Source organism: Oreochromis niloticus, linkage group LG13 (genome assembly GCF_001858045.2).
Source record: "Oreochromis niloticus isolate F11D_XX linkage group LG13, O_niloticus_UMD_NMBU, whole genome shotgun sequence".
NCBI lineage: Eukaryota > Metazoa > Chordata > Actinopteri > Cichliformes > Cichlidae > Oreochromis > Oreochromis niloticus.
This window is the reverse complement of record NC_031978.2, coordinates 8174489-8194948: the sequence shown is the minus strand read 5'-3', so window position 1 is coordinate 8194948 and position 20460 is coordinate 8174489. Positions and strand designations below refer to the sequence as shown.

The following is a 20460-nucleotide window of genomic DNA, read 5'->3' as shown; positions in this document are numbered from 1 at the left end:
CTGCTGCTGGTCCATAGCCTTCTCGAGCTTCTCAAGTTTGAGTTCAGATATGGCGGCAGTGTTGCAGGTGATACTAAACTAAAGAAATGGTAAGCTCTTGGTAACCTACTTATGCTTATAATGGGGAAAGACCAGTTGCAGATGAGGTGAGTTAATTGTGCGCATACTCAACCTATGGAAGGTGTGTAAGTCAGGTTGCCGGATTATGTGTGGTGATGCAGCGGAGGGTGGACTCTGGAGCCTGAAAACATGATCTATCAGACGTTTTGCAGTTTCGGATGCCATAGACAGTTTATCCAGTGCAATGAAGTGGGGGACTTGGAGAACCTGTCGATAAGCGACCTGCCAGAGGAAACAGGCAGACCGGTGACAAAGGCTACGTTCACACTGTAGGTCTTAATGCTCAATTCCGATTTTTTGATCAAATCCGATTTTTTTGTCTGCTTGTTCACACTACAAATAAAATGCGACAGCAAACGCGCTCTAGTGTGAACACTCAAAGCGGCCCGCATGCGCAAAAGAAGACGTCACACACAACTCGCTCTGTTTAGACCCAGAGCAAACAATTTTGTTTGACTGATGGCCCTTAATATAAAGACTTTGGACTTTACGTTTCCCAATTTTTGCTTTAAGTTATTTTGTTATTTACATAATAATGTAAATAACCTAATAATTATCCTTATTGCTGTTTTAGAGAGGAGCGGTGCTTCAAAGGATAGTTGCAGATTTCTGTCAGAATCTGCAGATTATAGAGTACAAATAAAATGTTCACGTTGTCTTCCCAACAGTTTCACTGACATCTACACTGGATGGCCAGGAAGCGTTCGCGATGTCTTCTCGGGCGCTTCTCTGGCGCTGATAATTGGCATCTGTCTTGTGTCAGTGACGTAAAAGACAGATTTAATGCGACATGACCGTTCAAACAGCAGTCACTTTCTAAAACATCGGCTATGTATCGGATTCAGTACCACATACGAAAGTGACCCAGCAATATGCGACCGTGGTTGGTGGGGAGTAGCTAGTGGCTGAAGCAGACCCAAGAAATGCTGTTTAATTAAGGAAATGATCCTGCCTGAGCAGTGCAGGTACCTGGCTGTAGTTTCAGATGAAGTGGCAATAAAAGCGGGTGCAGCTGAGAAACCATTGGAGATGTTTGCGTGACAAGGGAGCAGGCCACTCCTTCACTGTTTGGATCTTAGCCCCCCACGCCGAGATGTAACTGAGGAAAGTGGCAGCTGAGACACTTTTCAGTCTTGTATAAACTGTTTTCCACAATGCACTGCAGCACAGAGCAAACATGGATACGATGTTCCTGAAATGACTTGGCGAATATTAGGATATCATCTTTCTTTGCAACAAACAACTTTGCAAGCCGCAAGGGACTCCCGGATATACTTCTCCATGTCCTCCATTTTGGGCTGGGACAGGCTGTATAGCCAGCTGGTAGGTAGCCAAGCTCCGGAGATGAGGTTGATTGCGCAGTCACAGGGCCCGTGGAGTGGTAGTCACAGTGCTTTATGCTTAATGAAGACTTCTTGAAGATCATGATACAACTGAGGAAGTAACGAGAGATCTGGTGGGGACAGCTCAATGGGTGGAGGTTTGGAAGGTCCTGGGGGAAGAGCTGAGGTGAGACAGTTGGCCAGACAGAAGAGGCTCCAGCTACCAATCTTGTGCCTGGATCAGCCTATGATTGGGTTATGCTTTTTTAGCCAAGCGTAGCCAAGAACTAGTAGAGTGTCTGGACATAAATTTAAATGTAAAGAATGTGAGAACCTCTCAGTGGTTGCCGGAATGAAAAGCATGTAGGGAATGAGTGTTCTGGTTTACATTTAGTGACACAGGTAATAATAAGCTGGGTTTAGAATGAGTTAGAGATTTCGAGGACTTACCGGTGGGTGGAGTCTTTTGGTTGATTTGGGCAAACAGTGAGGAAATAGTCAGAATACCTACAATAGAAACATTTGTGGGTGGGAAAATATCGTTCATGTTCCTCCGGAGAGAGCTCAGAGTGGCCAGTTTGCCTTGACGGTGAAACGACTCACTCAGGAGCAGGGAACGGAGCAGACATAGGAATGGTGGGGATCTGGCTAGGCGTGTCACTGATAGACTTGCATTGGTTTAGTAGGAACTGTATCAATTGTTTGTGATTACAGAGTATTCCCTGCTTGGAGATCACCGCCCGGATTGGATCTACTGGGTCCATCTTTCATTTGGCCAGTTTGTACTGTTACGGGGGCCTGAATGCCAGGACGTGGCCCCAAGTGCAGATTCAAATAGGCAAAGACAGCTATAAAGATTCTCACAATGTATGTTTTATTGTAGGGTATACCTTACAATATAAAGCACCTTGAGACAACTGTTGTTGTGATTTGGCTGTATAAATAAAATTGAATTGATTTGAATTGAAATGAACAAGCTTTATTGACAAACACAAGGATATGCAAGGGCATGAGGAAGAAATAACTAGTGAAGTGTCTCTGATGCGAATCTGGAACTGCGGACAGAGGGAAAGAGCGATTAGGAAGGGAGCGGAGGAAAACTGAGCCTGGAAATAGTGATACTGATTGGGTTTGCTTTTAACCTGGCAGGTGGAGTGTGTGAAGCTCAGGGTGGGGAGAGGGACTGGTTGAGTGAGCGTTCTGGAAGGTGGGACGTGAAGAGAGTTCGACCTGTTTTATCCGGAGGGCAGGAGGGCAGGCAGGTGGTGAGGAGTGAATTTGGGAATGTGAAACAGACCGAGTGTCTTAACCTCCTAGGACCTGCCCTCCACATATGTGGACATCACATTTTTGGTTATTTTGACCAAAATACTCAATTTTGCTCTACATGGGCCTGATATCCACTTACGAGGACATTATACTGCTACTGTTCTATCAAATTTTAAATGAATATCCTCATTTGTGGCTCTCATTTCTCTTAAAAATAAAAGTAAGGTAAAAAAAAAAATCTGGAAATTCTTTGTTTTTACATTCATCGGGCCCCAATCAGCCCAAATATCAAAGAAAAATTAAAAATGCATGTCGTGGAAGAGTTCGGGTCTTAGGAAGTTAATGTGCGACCAGCATCCTGAGAATGCAAGATGCAGGTTAGTGGAATTATGGTTCAGAGAGATGACTAGAGGCACAATGAAAACCAGGTAAGTAAAACACAGAATGAAAAAAACCCAAAAGCGGCTTGTTACTAATGTGAGGTTAGCTGATGAACTTGCGGAGAAGAGATGTTGACACTACTCTTAAATACTGCCTTGTTGATTGGGATTTCTGTCAGGTGAAGTGAGCAAGTGGACTGATGAAAAACACAGGTACCTTATCTGGACCATGACAGTAGAAACCAGGTCACTTTCCACTTTCTTGTAATGCTCCGAATCTGTTCACAATAAAGCTGTGGAAAGAAATAAACTTTTATGACAGAACAGTTCACATATATATTTTTTTTTCAAGTCAGTGTCCTCAGTCCAGGCCCATACTATCCAAAGCCTACCTTGGTACATGAGTGAGAGACATGTAATTGATGCTGGGATGTTGGCTGTATTAACAAGGTCTGAGTCAGGTGTTAAGGAATCAGGACATACTGATGAGAAGTAGGCTACTGGAACAAGAAGGTATAAGTGGAGAAACGGATGTGAATAGGGAACTGCTGGAATGCTACTACCCTAGTGAAAGGGGTTACATGAACTGGATATTTCTTGTTGTTTGACACCCAACATCTAGACTAACATCAAAACTAGTAGCTCAGTGTTCCAACATTTCCAAGAGGCAACTGCTATCACAGGGAGAGGGATAGCACACACACATCAGAGAGGGGCACACGCATAGAATTGCGTGTTTGTGTGTGTGTCAATTAAGGTGCTCAAGTGCAAAGAGCACACCGCTCCATGATTCACTTCCCACTCCAGCCATATCCAAGGATCACTGACCGATCACCACAACAACAGACCTTGATTGCTGTGGCAACAAGTGATCATGTGGTCTCTTGGTGCAGGTTTATTTTTGCACGTTGTCAGGGGACACGGGAAGTGTACACTCCATGGAGGCTGCTGACACACACACACACGGTTTAGCTAAGGAACTTCATCTCCTGAAATCTTTTGAGGAGAGACTGCCAGTCTCTGTTGTGTTGTTTTTATGTGATTTAAAAAAATTTAATATTTCTTTTACAGCCCCAACCAGAGTTACTTATCAGTTATATTTCTTTCCATTTCTTGTGTTATTTTTGGCTGAAGAGAAGTCCAGAACATCAGAGTGCTTTTTTAAAAATTATTATTATTAATATTGTCATGTGGTCCTGTGTGGCAGGCAGGTTTAGGGCCCAAAAGGATTCAGAACACAGGACTTGTGAGTAGAACAGAAGTGAAATAGTAAACAAACAGAAAGAGGAGACAAGACTCAAGTGACACAACTACAAAGACATGGCACAAAGGAATCAGAGAGACACAGGGACGGACTAGAAAAACAGACAGGGAACTAAGAACAATAATCAACATAAATGGAATGAGAGGCCACAGGAAATAACTAAATAGATGGCAGACTGAGTGACAATGATCTATTTTGCCATTTCACTCATCTTCTCGTCTTTTCCTCTGTTACTTAAAAGAGTTTTCCACTGATTCAGAGTCCTCATTGCCCCAGGTGATTTAGAATTGCACTCCTGTAACATTACAGACTTGTGATAGACAGTTAAACTCCTTTCTTCAGTGCCTGATTTTACAAAACACTCTTTAACGCTTAGATTAGACTTAGATTTCGACATATTAACATCACAGGATAATTTAACTGGTATAGAGTCAGGGTGGAAACAATTTTTCCTTGTTATTTATGGAAACTAACATTTAGTTTTACTTGCACCTTTAATGGTGCAGGAATATGTTGTGTTGGAAAGGTTTTCATTGGAAAACATCAATAACAATCCGAGAAAGTTGGTTGTGTTTCTGCTAAAATTCTGTTGAGTTTCGTCACTCATCCAAGTGACTTCTTCAGTCTCAGCTGACTGCAGGTTTTCTTTCTGCATTTGCCCAGGAAGTACTGCTTTATTTTAGCTTTTTGCCACTTTTAGGTCTGCTGCTGCTTTCAATGTGAAAATACCCTCAACTTACTAGGGATGGGTATCGTTTAGGTTTTATCCGATACCGGTGCCAAACCAGTACTTTTGAAATGGTGCCGGTGCTTAAACAGTGCTCGAACCGGTGCTTAAAGAATGGAGAACACAAACTTTATCCAAAAACCTCTTATGTTTTTATTTTTAGCAGTCTCTTTTTTTCTGCACTATGATAACCAAGTTAGCCTTTTCTATTGATACAACATACCTCCTTTGGTTGGAACTAGTGCTTAAACAATGGAAAACACAAACTTTGTCCGAAAACCTCTCATGTTTAGCTGTTTTTTGTAAAAAGATAACAATGTTAGCCTTTTCTGCAGCTATAGGGCATATATGGTCTCACTCTATGAAACAAGAAGACAGCCGACGGTGTTTGCTAGTTCACCTTATGTACATTAATTTAATAACGTGGTTAGCCTACTCAACGTAAATTACACACGAACAACATTAAGCTACTCACGCAGAGAAGAACGGCTGCTGCTGCCATCATCATCCGTCATCATTTCTGCTACACTGGCAGGGCTAGGGGCCAGGACTCTCCTCTTCGGGTTCTTGGGGGATGTTGCTAACTCCGGGTCCGATAACAGGCACCACACCCACAGTAGATTAGCTCGGTGTGAGGTCTTGCAGCAAGCTATCAAATACGGTGCATTTCTCGGCTTTTAACAAAACGCTATGCGTCGCCAGGTGTTTCATCAGATTCGAGGTGTTACCTCCTTTGACAGTATGACAGTATCAGCTTAAAGCACTTGTTGCAGTGCTGCTGAGTTTGCATCTTTTGCTGTGAAGTACAGCCAGACTTTTGACCGCTTCGCCTTGGGCATGTTTAATCTGTAGCTCTGCTCTAAAAGAACGTACGTACCTGGGCCAGCCTACTATCCTTGGAAAGGTAAAATGATTGGCTAGAATCCAAAGTGTATGACATCTCAAGAAAAAAAAAATAGCGCAGAAATAAAGCACCGAAATGTGCGCTGCTTTTCGGTCTGGTTACTACCGTTTATGTCAGAACCACCGGTACCCATCCCTACAACTTACTCAGCCTTGTTATCTTTTCCTCATCCTTGTTCATCACTCTTTCTCCCTCTCTCTCTGCAGATACCTAATGAAGGCTCTTTGGTGCTTATCATAATTCTGATGGTGCTGCAGGGTGTCACAGGCATCTCATTCGGCCTCGTCATTTCATCTGTCGTTGACGACGAGCAGAATGCCTTCCAGGCCGTTGTGGGACTGTTCCAGCCCAATCTTCTACTTGGTGGTAAGCAGTAAGATTGAGTGTTGTGAGTGTAAAATGCCTTCAAAAGCACAGTAAGTCTGAGCATCATTGAATCAGGGAATCTGATTAAATCTTCTTCGATGTTATGAACTGGATATAAGCGTGTTTGTTGATGGTGCAAATGGTGTTTTGTTTTTTTTTAAGTTGAAATATAACCTCAAAACCTTAGATACTATAGGAGGATGCATGTGGAAATAAAGTCTCACACTTCAGTCATCCAGGTCATTGTAATCTAAGGAGCTTGGAAAGAAAATGGACTGGACTTAAGTGTCTTGAAGACATTTCGCCTGTTGTCTGAGAAGATTATTCAGTTCTAAGAACACTTGGTGTAGAATCCCAGATTTTCAAGCCCTATTGGGAGTGTCCCTTAATAAGAGGGTCGTTGATACACTATTGATCATCTGCCTAATCATATGAGCCAAGGTGTGAAAACAGGTGTGCATCACTTTCAGCAGATGTTTCGGTTGAACCCATTGTGAGATTTTGACCCAACCAGTGTGACTCACTGAAATCAAATGAACCAAGCATTATGACCAAGATGTGAGTGGATGTTAAGGCATCCAGGAAGGGATCTCAAAACTGGATTACAGTTGCCAGACAGTTGGTTTTGTAAGCCACCCACTCTGTTCAAAGATATTCGTTCACAGTGGACATAGATGGTTTCTTTCACTCCTCTTTCAAACCGTCTGCCTTCTCTGCCCGAAAATGTGAACATTGGCATTCTCAAAAGAGTGACCTTTGTCCTATAGATGCAGATGGACAGCCAAGTCTTGTCCAGTCGAGGTGGTTCTTCTATGTTGTGCCATGCGTTTATGAAGTGGCTGTTTGGTTTCTCCAGTGTAGAGGTCTGTGCACTCCTCGCTGCACTGTGCAGAATATACTATACTGTTTAGTTTGTGTTTCGGAGTTTTGTCCTTGGGATGAACCAGTTTTGTTTTTGGAGTGTATGGCTGGGTCTGAAGTACACTGGGATGTTGTGCTTGGAGAAGACTCTCCTGAGTTACTGTGATAAACCTGCTGCATAAGGGATGACAGTGTTGTTCCATTTGTTAGTCTGTTTGTCCCTAATTTGATGTTTGACCTTCTTTTCTGTGTGTGGCAGGGTGTGGTTCATGGTGCAGCTATGGGGGAGGCTGATACACCTGAGCTCAATCAGCTCATCATGCCTCCCCAGCATAAAAGGAGTGAACTGGGTCCTGAATGGTTGTTGTTGTTATGTGCAGGATGCTGTTGAAAAGCTGCGCCCATGTGTGTATTAAGACGACAACTGGAATTAAGGAAAATGCTGAAAAGTGTTGAAACATGGTCAGGTCCGTCATGCATCTTCTTCACTGTGCATCTTTGCTGATTTGATGAAACCCCAGTTGAGATAACCACATGTTTTAAGAGCTTTCTTTACATGTGTGTGCTCATTTTCTTTCCCTCTTTCCCTTTCCCTACCTGGTGTTGTAGGATCCTGATAACTCCAAGTTTGTGTTCCAGAGGGTGGCTTCCCTGAAACTTCAGTGTTGAGCTTTTCATGCTCCTTAATGTGCACAGCACAGTAGAGAAGAAGACAGATGGTGTGAAAGAGGAGTAAAAGAAGCCATCTATGTCCACTGTGAAGAATCCTTATGGCCCACTCGCATCTTGGGTCATTTGATCTCACTAAGTCACATGATGGGGCAAGGTCTCATAATGGGTTCACCTGAAACCTTGGCTGATAGTGACCTACACCTGGTTCCACGCCTTGGCTCATGTGATTAGGCAGATGATCAATAATGGGTCAACAACCCTCTTGGGGACACTACCAATAGGGCTTAAAAATCTGGGTCTCTCCACCAATTGCTCTTAGAACTGAAGAAACTTCTCAGATAAGAGGTGAAACGTCTTGAAGAAACTTAAAGAATTCCAGACACTTTTCTTTCCAAGCTCCTTAGATTACAATGACCTGGATGACTGAAAACATTCACAGACAGTCAAGTTAGTCGTCTACCGTGTCAGCCATTTTATCGAATGTCTTTTGTTTATCATCATTGTATTTTCTGTAAATGATGATATGCAAATAACTTACTACAGAGTAAAAGCCACAAAAAGGGAATATACCTCCAACAGAACCAGGCTCAGGGAGGGGCGGACATCTGCCGCGACTGGTTGGGGTGAGAGAAGGAAGACAGGACAAAAGACACGCTGTGGAAGAGAGACAGAGATTAATAACAAGTATGATTCAATGCAGAGAGGTCTATTAACACATGGTGAGTGAGAAAGGTGACTGAAGAAGAAATACTCCATGCATCATGGGAATTGCAGCATAACCAAGGGGGAGGATTTAGGGTCACCTGGTCCAGCCCTAACTATATGCTTTAGCAAAAAGGAAAGTTTTAAGCTTAATCTTAAAATTAGAGATAGTGTCTGTCTCCCAAAACCAAACTGGAAGCTGGTTCCGTAGAAGAGGGGCCTGAAAACGGAAGGGTCTCCCTTCTTTTTACTTTTAAATACTCTAAGAACAACAAGTAAGTCTGCATTGTGAGAGTGAAGTGCTCTAATAGGGTGATATGATACTATAAGGTCATTACGATAACCTTATAATCAGACGGCCTGATTATTCATGACTTTGTATGTTAGGAAAGGAATTTTGAATTCAATTCTGGATTTAACAGGGAGCCAATGAAGGGAAGCCAAAATAGGAGAAATATCCTCTCTCTTTCTAGTCCTTGTCAGTACTCTTGCTGCAGCATTTTGGATTAACTGAAGACTTTTCAGGGAGTTTTTAGGACATCCTGATAACAATGAATTACAGTAGTCCAACTCTGTAACTTTTTTGAAGAAGTAACTATATAATTAATTGCCCAACATTGGTCATTATATACTGTATTTTGCAGACAGTTACAGGACTCTCTCCCAGACCACAGACTCATAATACAAGTCAGAGCTTTATAAAAAATAAATAAAAAAGTTGTGTTTTCAAAATTGGAGTTCAAGTTATTTTTACTTCCAATAGTGTTAACATACTACACAGGTCATGAACAAGATTTTTTAAATTTTCATTGTAAGTGGGCTAAAGCAGTTAATTAAAAGTAGTCTAACATAAATGTAAATGCTGTAATTTGATTATTTTAATAAACCATGTAACTTGGATGGATTCGATGCTGGCGTGACCACAGTGCACACGTCTGCTGTTGCTCACAGTGGTCCAAGGGACCGCTCAGGGAGTTTGTGCGTTCGCTCAGACACATGAAAAATTAGAGGGAACATTGTCCAGGAGATAAGGACAACTGCTGCTAAGCAAAAACCCTTATTGATCCCTTATGTGTCAGGAGTATTGGAACAGTTGAGACGTGTCTCTGTGGCTCAAAAAATCCCCAAAACACGCTGCACCAAAATTTGGTCCACCCCAAGGATCGGATCCCCTGATACAAACAGACTAATGTAGTGTACGCTGTTAAATGCCAGGAGGATTGGTATAAGTTATGCATCGGTAAACCAAACAACCTCTGGCAAAGTGGATGTCACAACACAGAAGAGCTAACTCATCAGGCCAAGACTCCACAGTCTATTTACACCTACACTGGACACTCTTTCAGTGATGAGGATGTACACATCCTGCACAGAGAGGAACACTGGTTTGAGCAGGGAGATACATGAAATAGGAAAGACCCTCTCTGAATTGAGGTGGGGGCCTAAGGGTACATCTTTCACCGTCTTACAATGCTGTGATTGCAGCATTGGCGAGGGGACCAGAGAAAACTACAGAGTCCAACATTGTTTTGGCAAAGTTACACACTGACTCAATATTGATTTTAGTCACCTCCAATTGACGTAACCGGGTGTCATTACTGCTGACGTGAATTATAATTTTACTGAATTTACGTTTACCTTTAGCCAGCAGTTTTAAATTGAGAAAAATGTGAAAATTTCCCTCAATACTGCCTGCTCTGGCCCCTGGAAGACAATAGACTATGGTTGCTGGTGTCTCGAGCTTCACCTGTCTCAGAACAGAATCACCAATTACCAGAGTTTGATCCCCGGCGGGTGTGTCGAGTGGGGAAAAGCAGTTAGACACATGAACAGGTTGGTGGTATACCTTGGGCTTCTGTTTAAGACTATGCTTCCTCCTCACCATCACCCAACCAATCCTGTTTCCTCGGCTGCTCGGGAGAGGCTGCCACGGGACAGCTAGCAGAGCCTGTGCTACCTTCGGCTGCACCGGCTACAGGGCCTGGCTAGCTACGGGTTTTTTAAGGGTGCGAAGCCGATTCTCCAATTCAGTGATCCTGGCCTCCAGAGCTGCAAATAGGCTACATTTATTAACAGTATCATTACTGCTAAAGGAGGCCGAGGATTAAATAAACATCTGACACAATGAGCAGGAAGGTGCAGGACGGACAGGTGAAGAGGTCATGCTGCTGGGAAGTCAGCTATGAGCTAAGCTAAGCTAGGGAACCCCTAAAGAAACACTAAGTGAATACTGTGACTATAAATTAGCGAGTGAATACACAGAGAGTAAGATTACACTATGAAATAAGAAGTTATCTATAAGTTTTTAGATAAATTGCTACACAGATAAGCTACACAAAAACCTCACTGTGTGCTGGAAGTGATACCACAGAGAGAACAAACACCAAGTGACAGTCTTACAACATAATAGCCATTTTGTTTTAACATATAAGACTTCTTTGTAATTCCATAAAGTAGTTGCCAGTCTTCCCAATGGCCATGTAAAACAACCACACGAACCAGTAAAACACATGTACTTCCAAGCAAATTCCAGAAATAGACAATTTAAAGGAAGAAAAAGTAAGTAAAACGGTTGTATATCAGTGTGAGACATGTAACATATAGAGGAAGCAAGAAGAATGAGTTGAGTAAAGTTTTACTTATCTGACTGTCTTGTTTTACTTAATGCGCCTTATAATCCGGTGTGCTTTATGGTCCAAAAAATACAGTAACTTCTACCTTCCTTTAACATGTCCAGAAGTCCAACTTTTTGTACAATGGATAGCATCTTCCTCTGCCTTTGACGTTGCAAAATGTTTTGTCGACATTGTTGTGTTTGTTGGGGAGAAAACTTACAAACATGCAGTACGGCACTTTAGAGTCACACTGCTAGCGATCGCAGATTTATGTAAATCTGACAAGCTGAATGCATTCTGTACTGTACAGGAGACACGGCACGGAGGAGATTGATTGACAGTGGTCTACATCCGATCAGGACGTAGAACACAAAGTATTACTAATTCTGCATATTTGTTAAATGCTTATCTGTGATGTCAGACCACATCGATTAATAAGAAATTCTTCAAAGACTTTCTCTTACTTTGATGCTGTAGCCTAAAAGGATGGAAACAGTGGTGAATAAAATCTCTCCACCGCAGTGTTCATCCTGTTGCTGTTCTGCTCTGGATCTTCCAGCCATATTACAATATTTCCATGAACACTGCTGAATTTCCTTCTTCACTGGTATTAGTTAAGTCTGTTGAGCATTTGACGTGTTGAGGAGTTAAGTGCTAATGGAAAAGGTTTGAGGAGGACTCTAGTGTAGCAGGTGGACGCGGTGGGCTCTCAAGTCTTTTGAGCATTTATCAAACATTAGCTTTTAGTCCCGATTTGCTTAAAAAAGGTGGAATTCTGAACATCTGCAATTCAAAGCAAAATCCGCGTGCTGATGAAGTGATTTCTGCAGGAGAGCTGTTAAATGCACCATGAAGTGAGATTAGTTTTTCAGCTGCTCAGACTGAACTTTGAACCTGATTTGGAATGTGAAAAGAAACAGGAAAAAAATATTTCACAGCCTGCTGTGAATCCAAATACAAAGCATTCCTGCTGGAGGTGTAAATGATATCTTACCTACATCTGACACATTGTCCTCTCTGTCCTGTCATGTAGGTATCATCTGGCCTGTGGAATGTATCCCGTATCCTCTTCGTTACGTTAGCCTGGCCCTTCCTCTGACCTACACCACAGAAGCCCTTCGCTGTATCATGTACAGAGGTAACACTCATGCACAGAACACATCACACACAACTTCAATTCAATTCAATTCAATTTTATTTATATAGCGCCAAATCACAACAAAAGTCGCCTCAAGGCGCTTTATATTGTACAGTAGATAGCACAATAATAAATACAGAGAAAAACCCAACAATCATATGACCCCCTATGAGCAAGCACTTTGGCGACAGTGGGAAGGAAAAACTCCCTTTTAACAGGAAGAAACCTCCGGCAGAACCAGGCTCAGGGAGGGGCGGCCATCTGCTGCGACTGGTTGGGGTGAAAGAAGAAAAACAGGATAAAGACATGCTGTGGAAGAGAGACAGAGATTAATAACAGATATGATTCGATGCAGAGAGGTCTATTAACATATAGTGAGTGAGAAAGGTGACTGGAAGGGAAAAACTCAATGCATCATGGGAATCCCCGGCAGCCTACGTCTATTGCAGCATAACTAAGGGAGGATTCAGGGTCACCTGATCCAGCCCTAACTATATGCTTTAGCAAAAAGGAAAGTTTTAAGCCTAATCTTGAAAGTAGAGATAGTGTCTGTCTCCCGAATCCAAACTGGAAGCTGGTTCCACAGAAGAGGGGCCTGAAAACTGAAGGCTCTGCCTCCCATTCTACTTTTAAATACTCTAGGAACAACAAGTAAGCCTGCAGAGCGAGAGCGAAGTGCTCTAATGGGGTGATATGGTACTACAAGGTCATTAAGATAAGATGGGGCCTGATTATTTAAGACCTTGTATGTGAGGAGCAGTATTTTGAATTCAATTCTGGATTTAACAGGAAGCCAATGAAGGGAAGCCAAAACAGGAGAAATATGCTCTCTCTTTCTAGTCCCTGTCAGTACCCTTGCTGCAGCATTTTGGATCAGCTGAAGGCTTTTCAGTGAGTTTTTAGGACATCCTGATAATAAAGAATTACAGTAGTCCAGCCTGGAAGTAATAAATGCATGAACTAGTTTTTCAGCATCACTCTGAGACAGGATATTTCTAATTTTAGAGATGTTGCTCAAATGGAAGAAAGCAGTCTTACATATTTGTTTAATATGTGCGTTGAAGGACATGTCCTGGTCAAAAATGACTCCAAGGTTCCTCACAGCATTACTGGAGGCCAAGGTAATGCCATCCAGAGTAAGAATCTGCTTAGATACCATATTTCTAAGATTTTCAGGGCCGAGTACAATAACCTCAGTTTTATCTGAATTAAGAAGCAGAAAGTTAGCGGCCATCCAGGTCTTTATGTCTTTAAGACATTCCTGCAGTTTAACTAATTGGTGTGTGTTACCTGGCTTCATGGATAGATAGAGCTGCGTGTCATCTGCATAGCAGTGAAAATTTATGCTATTTCTTCTAATGATGCTGCCTAAAGGAAGCATGTACAATGTAAATAGAATTGGTCCTAGCACTGAACCCTGTGGAACACCATAATTGACCTTAGTGTGTGAAGAGGGACTCTCCATTTACTTGAACAAATTGGAGTCTATTAGATAGATATGATACAAACCACTGCAGTGCAGTACCTGTAATACCTACAGCATGTTCTAATCGCTCTAATAGGATATTATGGTCAACAGTATCGAACGCAGCACTGAGGTCTAGCAGGACAAGCACAGAGATGAGTCCACTGTCAGAGGCCATAAGAAGATCATTTGTAACCTTCACTAAAGCTGTTTCTGTGCTGTGATGAGCTCTGAAACCTGACTGAAACGCTTCAAATAAGCCATTCCTCTGCAGATGATCTGTTAGCTGTTTGACAACTACTCTTTCAAGGATTTTTGATATGAAAGGAAGGTTGGAGATTGGCCTATAATTGGCTAAGACAGCTGGGTCTAGAGATGGCTTTTTAAGTAAAGGTTTAACTACAGCCACCTTGAAGGCCTGTGGTACATAGCCGATTATTAGAGATAGGTTGATCATATTTAAGATCGAAGAATTAATTAATGGCAGGACTTCTTTGAGCAGTTTAGTAGGAATGGGGTCTAAAAGACACGTTGATGGTTTGGAGGAAGTAATTATTGAAGTTAACTCAGAAAGATCAATTGGAGAAAAAGAGTCTAACTTAACATCGATGGTACTAAGAGTAGCTGTAGATGATATTACATCTGTGGGATGATTATTGGTAATTTTTTCTCTAATGATAAAAATTTTATTTGTGAAGAAGTTCATGAAGTCATTACTAGTTAACGTTAAAGGGATTGTTGGCTCAGTAGAGCTCTGACTTTTTGTCAGCCTGGCTACAGTGCTGAAGAGAAACCTGGGGTTGTTCTTATTTTCTTCAATCAGTGATGAATAGTAAGATGTTCTGGCTTTGCGGAGGGCTTTCTTATAAAGTAGCAAACTATTTCTCCAGGCTAAATGATGATCCTCTAAATTTGTGACACGCCATTTCCTCTCCAGCTTACGAGTTATCTGCTTTAGGCTACGTGTTTGAGAATTATACCACGGAGTCAGGTACTTCGGATTTGAGGCCTTAGTTTTCACAGGAGCTACAGTATCCAGAGTCGTACGTAGTGAGGAGGTAAAATTATTAACAAGATAATCGACCTCTGTTGGAGTAGCGTTCAGATAGCTGCTCTGCTCTATGTTGGTACAGGGCATTGAAGATGATAACAGTGGGTGGATTATATTCTTAAACTTAGTTACAGCACTTTCAGAAAGACATCTACTTTGATAAAGTCTACTCTCCGCTGCTGTGTAATCAATTATTGTAAATGTAAATGTTATCAGGAAATGATCAGACAGCAGAGGGTTTTCAGGAAACACTGTTAAATGTTCAGTTTCTATGCCATATGTTAAAACAAGATCTAGAGTGTGATTAAAGTGGTGGGTGGGTTCTTTTACATTTTGAGAGAAGCCAATTGAGTCTAATAACAGATTAAATGCGATGTTGAGGCTGTCATTTTTAGCATCTACATGGATGTTAAAATCACCCACAATAATTATTTTATCTGAGCTGAGCACTAAATCAGATAAAAAGTCTGAGAAATCAGAGAGAAACTCTGTGTAAGGCCCAGGTGGACGATAGATGATAACAAGTAAGACTGGTTTCTGAGTTTTACAGCTGGGGTGGACAAGGCTAAGCATCAGGCTTTCAAATGAATTAAAAGTCTGTCTTGGTCTTTCGTTAATTAATAGACTGGTGTGAAAAATTGCTGCCACACCGCCCCCTCGGCCTGTGCTTTGGGATTTCTGGTAGTTAGAATGACTCGGGGGTGTTGATTCATTTAAACTAACATACTCATCCTGCTGCAACCAGGTTTCTGTAAGGCAGAGTAAATCGATTTGTTGATCAATTATTAAGTCATGTACTAACAGAGACTTGGAGGAGAGAGACCTAATATTTAATAATCCACATTTCACTGTTTTACTCTTTGGTTCAGATGTGGATACTGTATTGTTCTTTCTTTGTGATTTTTTATGTTTAAGTTGTTTATTGCTGGTTTTTAGTTTGTTTTTTGTCTTTTTGGGAGCTGACACAGTCTCAATGGAGATGGGTTTTTGGGGGGGTAGCAGGAGGAGAGAAGCTGCAGAGAGGCGTGTAAGACTGCAACTCTGCTTCCTGGTCCCAACTCTGGATAGTCATATTTTGGGGGGTTTAATAAATTGGTCCATATTTCTAGAAATGAGAGCTGCTCCATCCAAAGTGGGATGGATGCCGTCTCTCCTAACAAGACCAGGTTTCCTCCAGAAGGTTTGCCAATTATCTATGAAGCCCACATCGTTTCTGGGACACCACTCAGACAGCCAGCAATTTAAGGAGAACATGCGGCTAAACATGTCACTCCTGGTCTGATTGGGGAGGGGACCAGAGAAAACTACAGAGTCCAACAACAGTTTAACGTCATGTGTTGCTGCTGCGTACCATATGGTATATTGGCAGCATGTGAAAATTAGCTGCATGTGCACGGCTCAGATGATTACATTGTGCACAACAGAGCCAGTTGTCTAAATCATTAATCAGCTGTAACTCATCTCCCAGTAGGTATAGCAAAATGGCTCTAGAGCACCACCTATGCATTCTTAAATGAAGTCCTATAGTCACATAGTTTGAGCTACATGTATGAAATCTGGCACACATGTGTATCATGCTAAGACAAACAAAAAAGTCAGTGGGCACATCGACGCAAACCAAACAGGAAGTCCGCCATTTTGAAGTGAAGGTGGCATTTTGGCCATGATTTTGCCATTTCCAGACCTTGTACTTTTGAGAACTCCTCCTGGGGATATGATTGCATCAGCTTCATATTTGGTCAGTGTCAACTACACACCTGGGCCATATTAAATTGGGGAGCTTTTGAATTTTCGTAATATGGTGTGGGCGTGGCGCCACAGCGAATGTCGATGATTCGCCATGAAAATCTTATTGCCTCTCATTGCCACATACATTGTCCAATCTGGAGCGAAGTGCACACATTTGATAAGGCCCCACCCCTGAACATATTTCAGCTGCCATATTTGACATCAGTGACAGCGCCACCAAGTGGGAACAGGAAAAGTCATGTTTTACACTTTGGGGTACAGTATACTGGTGGGTGACCCAAGCAGCCTCAAATTTCTCCAGGAAAGCCTTAAGGAGTTGGTCTTGGGTTACAGTGAAAAGTGTGAGTTTTCAGGAAAGGGTGTGACCCCAGCAGCATGGCAAACATAGATGTCTCTCCATGAAGAAAGAAATTAGTATAACTTAAAGAAATCCAGTCTGATCAGTACCAGACTTTACAGGCATGATGACAGACCCGCCCTGAACAGAGCGCCACCTATTGGGAACAGAAAATGTCATGTCTTATACTTTGATATACTGATTTCACAGGTTCATCAGATCCACCTCAAAAGCGGTGAATATTAACATCAGTCCCTCATGATGCTTTAGGGAGAAAATTGTGAATTTAAACTGAACGGCGCACCCTGGTGGCAAGGCAGTTCACCATGAAAGATGAAGTGGCTTTTGAGGGGCTTGGAAAGCTCAAAAACTCTTGAAATTTGGCCCACACCTCCAATGTGATGAAGGCTTTCTCGTTATGTGATAATTTTTATGGAATATTGCAAAATGGCGCCACAGCGCCCCCTACAAAATTTCAAGACATCAGCCCCTGCTCTGTGTTTCATCTATGAGGTTGAAACCTGGTAAGTTTATGTAAGATATCAAGTTGTACAAAAAAGTCTCCTGGAGCAATATCCCAAATCCAACAGGAAGTCAGCCATTTTACAATAAAGTGTAATTTTGGCAACATTTTCCCCTCTTTTCAGGCCTCATACTTTGACGAACTCCTCCAAGGGATTTCATCAGATCGACACGATCTCCGGTGCATGGAATCTAAAGACTTTTGTGATGTTAAATTGTGAAGCTTTTTACGTTTAGGGAAACAGGGTGGTCATGGCAGCACCTGGAGTTTCAAATGCTCGCCAAAAAGCAGTAAACTTCACAGGCATGATGAGAGTCGAGCTCGGAAATGTTTTATATGCCATTTGTCAGTAATGGTTAAAGCGCCACCTAGTGGGACGAGTAAAATCATCATTGAACGAGATGAAATTTTAGCTTGTGGTTCTACACATGAAATCTATCAATGTGACATCAGATCAGACATCACATAGGCCCTGACTTTCAAAGACTGAGAAGGCCGCAAGTGCTAGGGTTGTGAAATGGGACGGTCTAGCCTCCATCACGCAGCTCAGGTTGCCTAGCAACCATGATACTAACCGCTGGAAGTGTTTCATACAGCATTGTTTGATAGAAATGAAGGAGAAAATTTTTTTTGTTCATTTGTTTGTTTTTATATGTTGTTATATGAGCTTTGTTTGATTTGATAACTACCTGAGGCTGAGACCAACAATCGTGTACATTACTCACTTTGGTAATGTAAATATAATATGGCCAATATTAAAGTTATTATTATATTAATCATTATTAGTTATTACAGCAGTGAACTTGAACTCTGTGTCAAATACTGGGCAGTAAAGATTCAAGCTGTCACTCAAAAACACAATGTCCAATCTCTACCAAACTTCACAGGCATGATGAGAGTTGAGCTCGGAAATGTTTTATATGCCATTTGTCAGTAATGGTTAAAGCGCCACCTAGTGGGATGAGTATAATCATCATTGAACGAGATGAAATTTTAGCTTGATAGATTTCATGCGTAGAACCACAATGTGACATCAGATCGGACCTGCTGGGCATAGGTGTTGGGCGTGGCTCGACGCACCGGGGTGTGCGAGAGCCCTCTTAACGCTGCTTGCAGCTTTAATTTTTATTACAATAGAATGAATTGAATGTTGAAATTTCTGTTGCTTCCTTCTCAGTTTCTGTTTGTAATCTAAGTAGTAAATGTAGATATAACTCTACTTCTCATCAGGCTGGAGTTTGTCTCAGATGATGGTATGGCGAGGCTTTGCTGTCACCCTGGGTTGGAACACTTTCTTCGTCATCCTGGCAACAGTCATCCTGAAGCTGCGGATGTGACAGCCTCACCCCACAGAGCCTCCCTCAGAACGCGGGGGTGTATCAAGCGAAGCCCTGAAGTCAACGACTCACCTGGGCCTGTTTAAATTCAAGTGTACATTTAGGATTCTTCACACAGAAATACACAAGCTATAGTATATAGATATGCAGTATGTTATCTAAGGATCATATAGGGTCTTTTAGTTTGTTTCACTTCTATCTGCACCTTCTGTAAAAGTGCAGTCAGATATGTTTTTAAGTGTGTAATAGAAAAAAGAATATTGTACTCATAAATATTATATATTGTATAATGAATATACTAATTTCTGACAAAATGATATATTGTTCTTGATGTTTGGCCTTAGTCTTTAATACTACAGCATTGATTTTTTTTTTTGAAGTAGAGCAGTCCATGTTGGGGGTGGGGGGCTGGTGAATGTACTGAATGTAACAGTGTCTTACATGTAAATGTAAGCCACTGTGTACGCTACGTCGTAGTGTCTACATAGATTCACTGCAGAAGAATAACTTAAGTGTAAACCAGTGAGCTGTCTGCCTTTACTCTGCTTGCTTTGTGTTGGCTTACATTATGGCTTAATGATGAAAATGTGCATACACCATGCTGTGTACTGAGATTTTCTTGCACTGTAAATCTGCTCTTGTTGCTCTGCTGTACATTCATCAGTGTTCCTGTCGCACATTTTAAGGGACACTGTGTTCTTGATTGGTAGGGAGCGTTGACTTATTCGTCTTAATTAAACAGCTTTTTATGATGTTCAGAGGACTTCTCAATTGACTTTACTGTATTTTACCAAACTGTGAGGATATGCTGTAGCTCAGTTCATAATCTTACTTCTGTGCCTTGGTTGACTTTCATCACACGGTAATCTGTCTTTATATAAAATCATGTAAAAGTGGTAGTAAAATTGGTACAAGTCATGTAAAACTGTTGCTGATTCTGTAAAGATGTTTTTGTTTGTTTGGTTTGTTTTTGGAAAACTGATATACTGTTGCCAAAAACTCAGTTTGATTTGTGAAATTTCGGATTTTTGTTCAAAAGTGCTTTGTATCGATTATTAAGTGTGCATATTGGAATTTTTTATGGTTAAATGACTGCATTTGTTGTATTGTTTGTCTGTGTTGCTAAAATCGGTCAGTCGTTCAAGGTCAGATGTATAGAGAGCAGTCACCCATAGAAATACTTTCACAATCACAAAGCACGTTTTCTAAAGCTCAAATTATGTAAACCCAGAGGTTAAGCATATTGTTTCATGGTCGGATGTTTGTTTGGTGCTTTTTACAAAAAAACAAACAAACAAAAATAAAACAATTGTTGTATGTCTCCTGCTGGCAGTGGTCATCACTGGATTCTTCACCTAGAAGAGGAAACGGAATGATGAGGAACAAAATATATGCTGATTTACACATGAGTATACGTGCAAATAAAGCTTATACAAGAATCCCAGAATACTGAAATTAGTGTTTTCTACCATTAAGTTTAAGTTGTTATGTTATATATTAGTTAAGCTGCACTTACAAAGACTTAATGAGCTCAAAACTCTTCCTATTAAAAATATGTAACAATGTCAGTGTGTGTGTTTGCTGCAGGTGTCATTACTTGACAGCAATTTTTTTTCTTTGGGGAGGGGGGAGGGGGGGGATGTGGTTAATGCAGTAAA

The 20460-nt window shown here is 41.5% G+C and overlaps 1 protein-coding gene across 1 annotated transcript in view; it reads left to right on the top strand.

Annotated features, from left to right (window-relative positions):
* LOC100704657 (ABC transporter G family member 23) overlaps window positions 1–20368 on the top strand; it is a 106074-nt gene extending 85706 nt beyond the window's left edge. The window contains exons 20-22 of the mRNA XM_019366593.2: window positions 6193–6352; window positions 12236–12340; window positions 18696–20368. Coding sequence (XP_019222138.1) covers window positions 6193–6352; window positions 12236–12340; window positions 18696–18802 — 372 coding nt within the window. The 3' untranslated portion in view covers window positions 18803–20368. The remainder of the gene's footprint in view (window positions 1–6192; window positions 6353–12235; window positions 12341–18695) is intronic.
* Window positions 20369–20460: the final 92 nt, after the last annotated feature.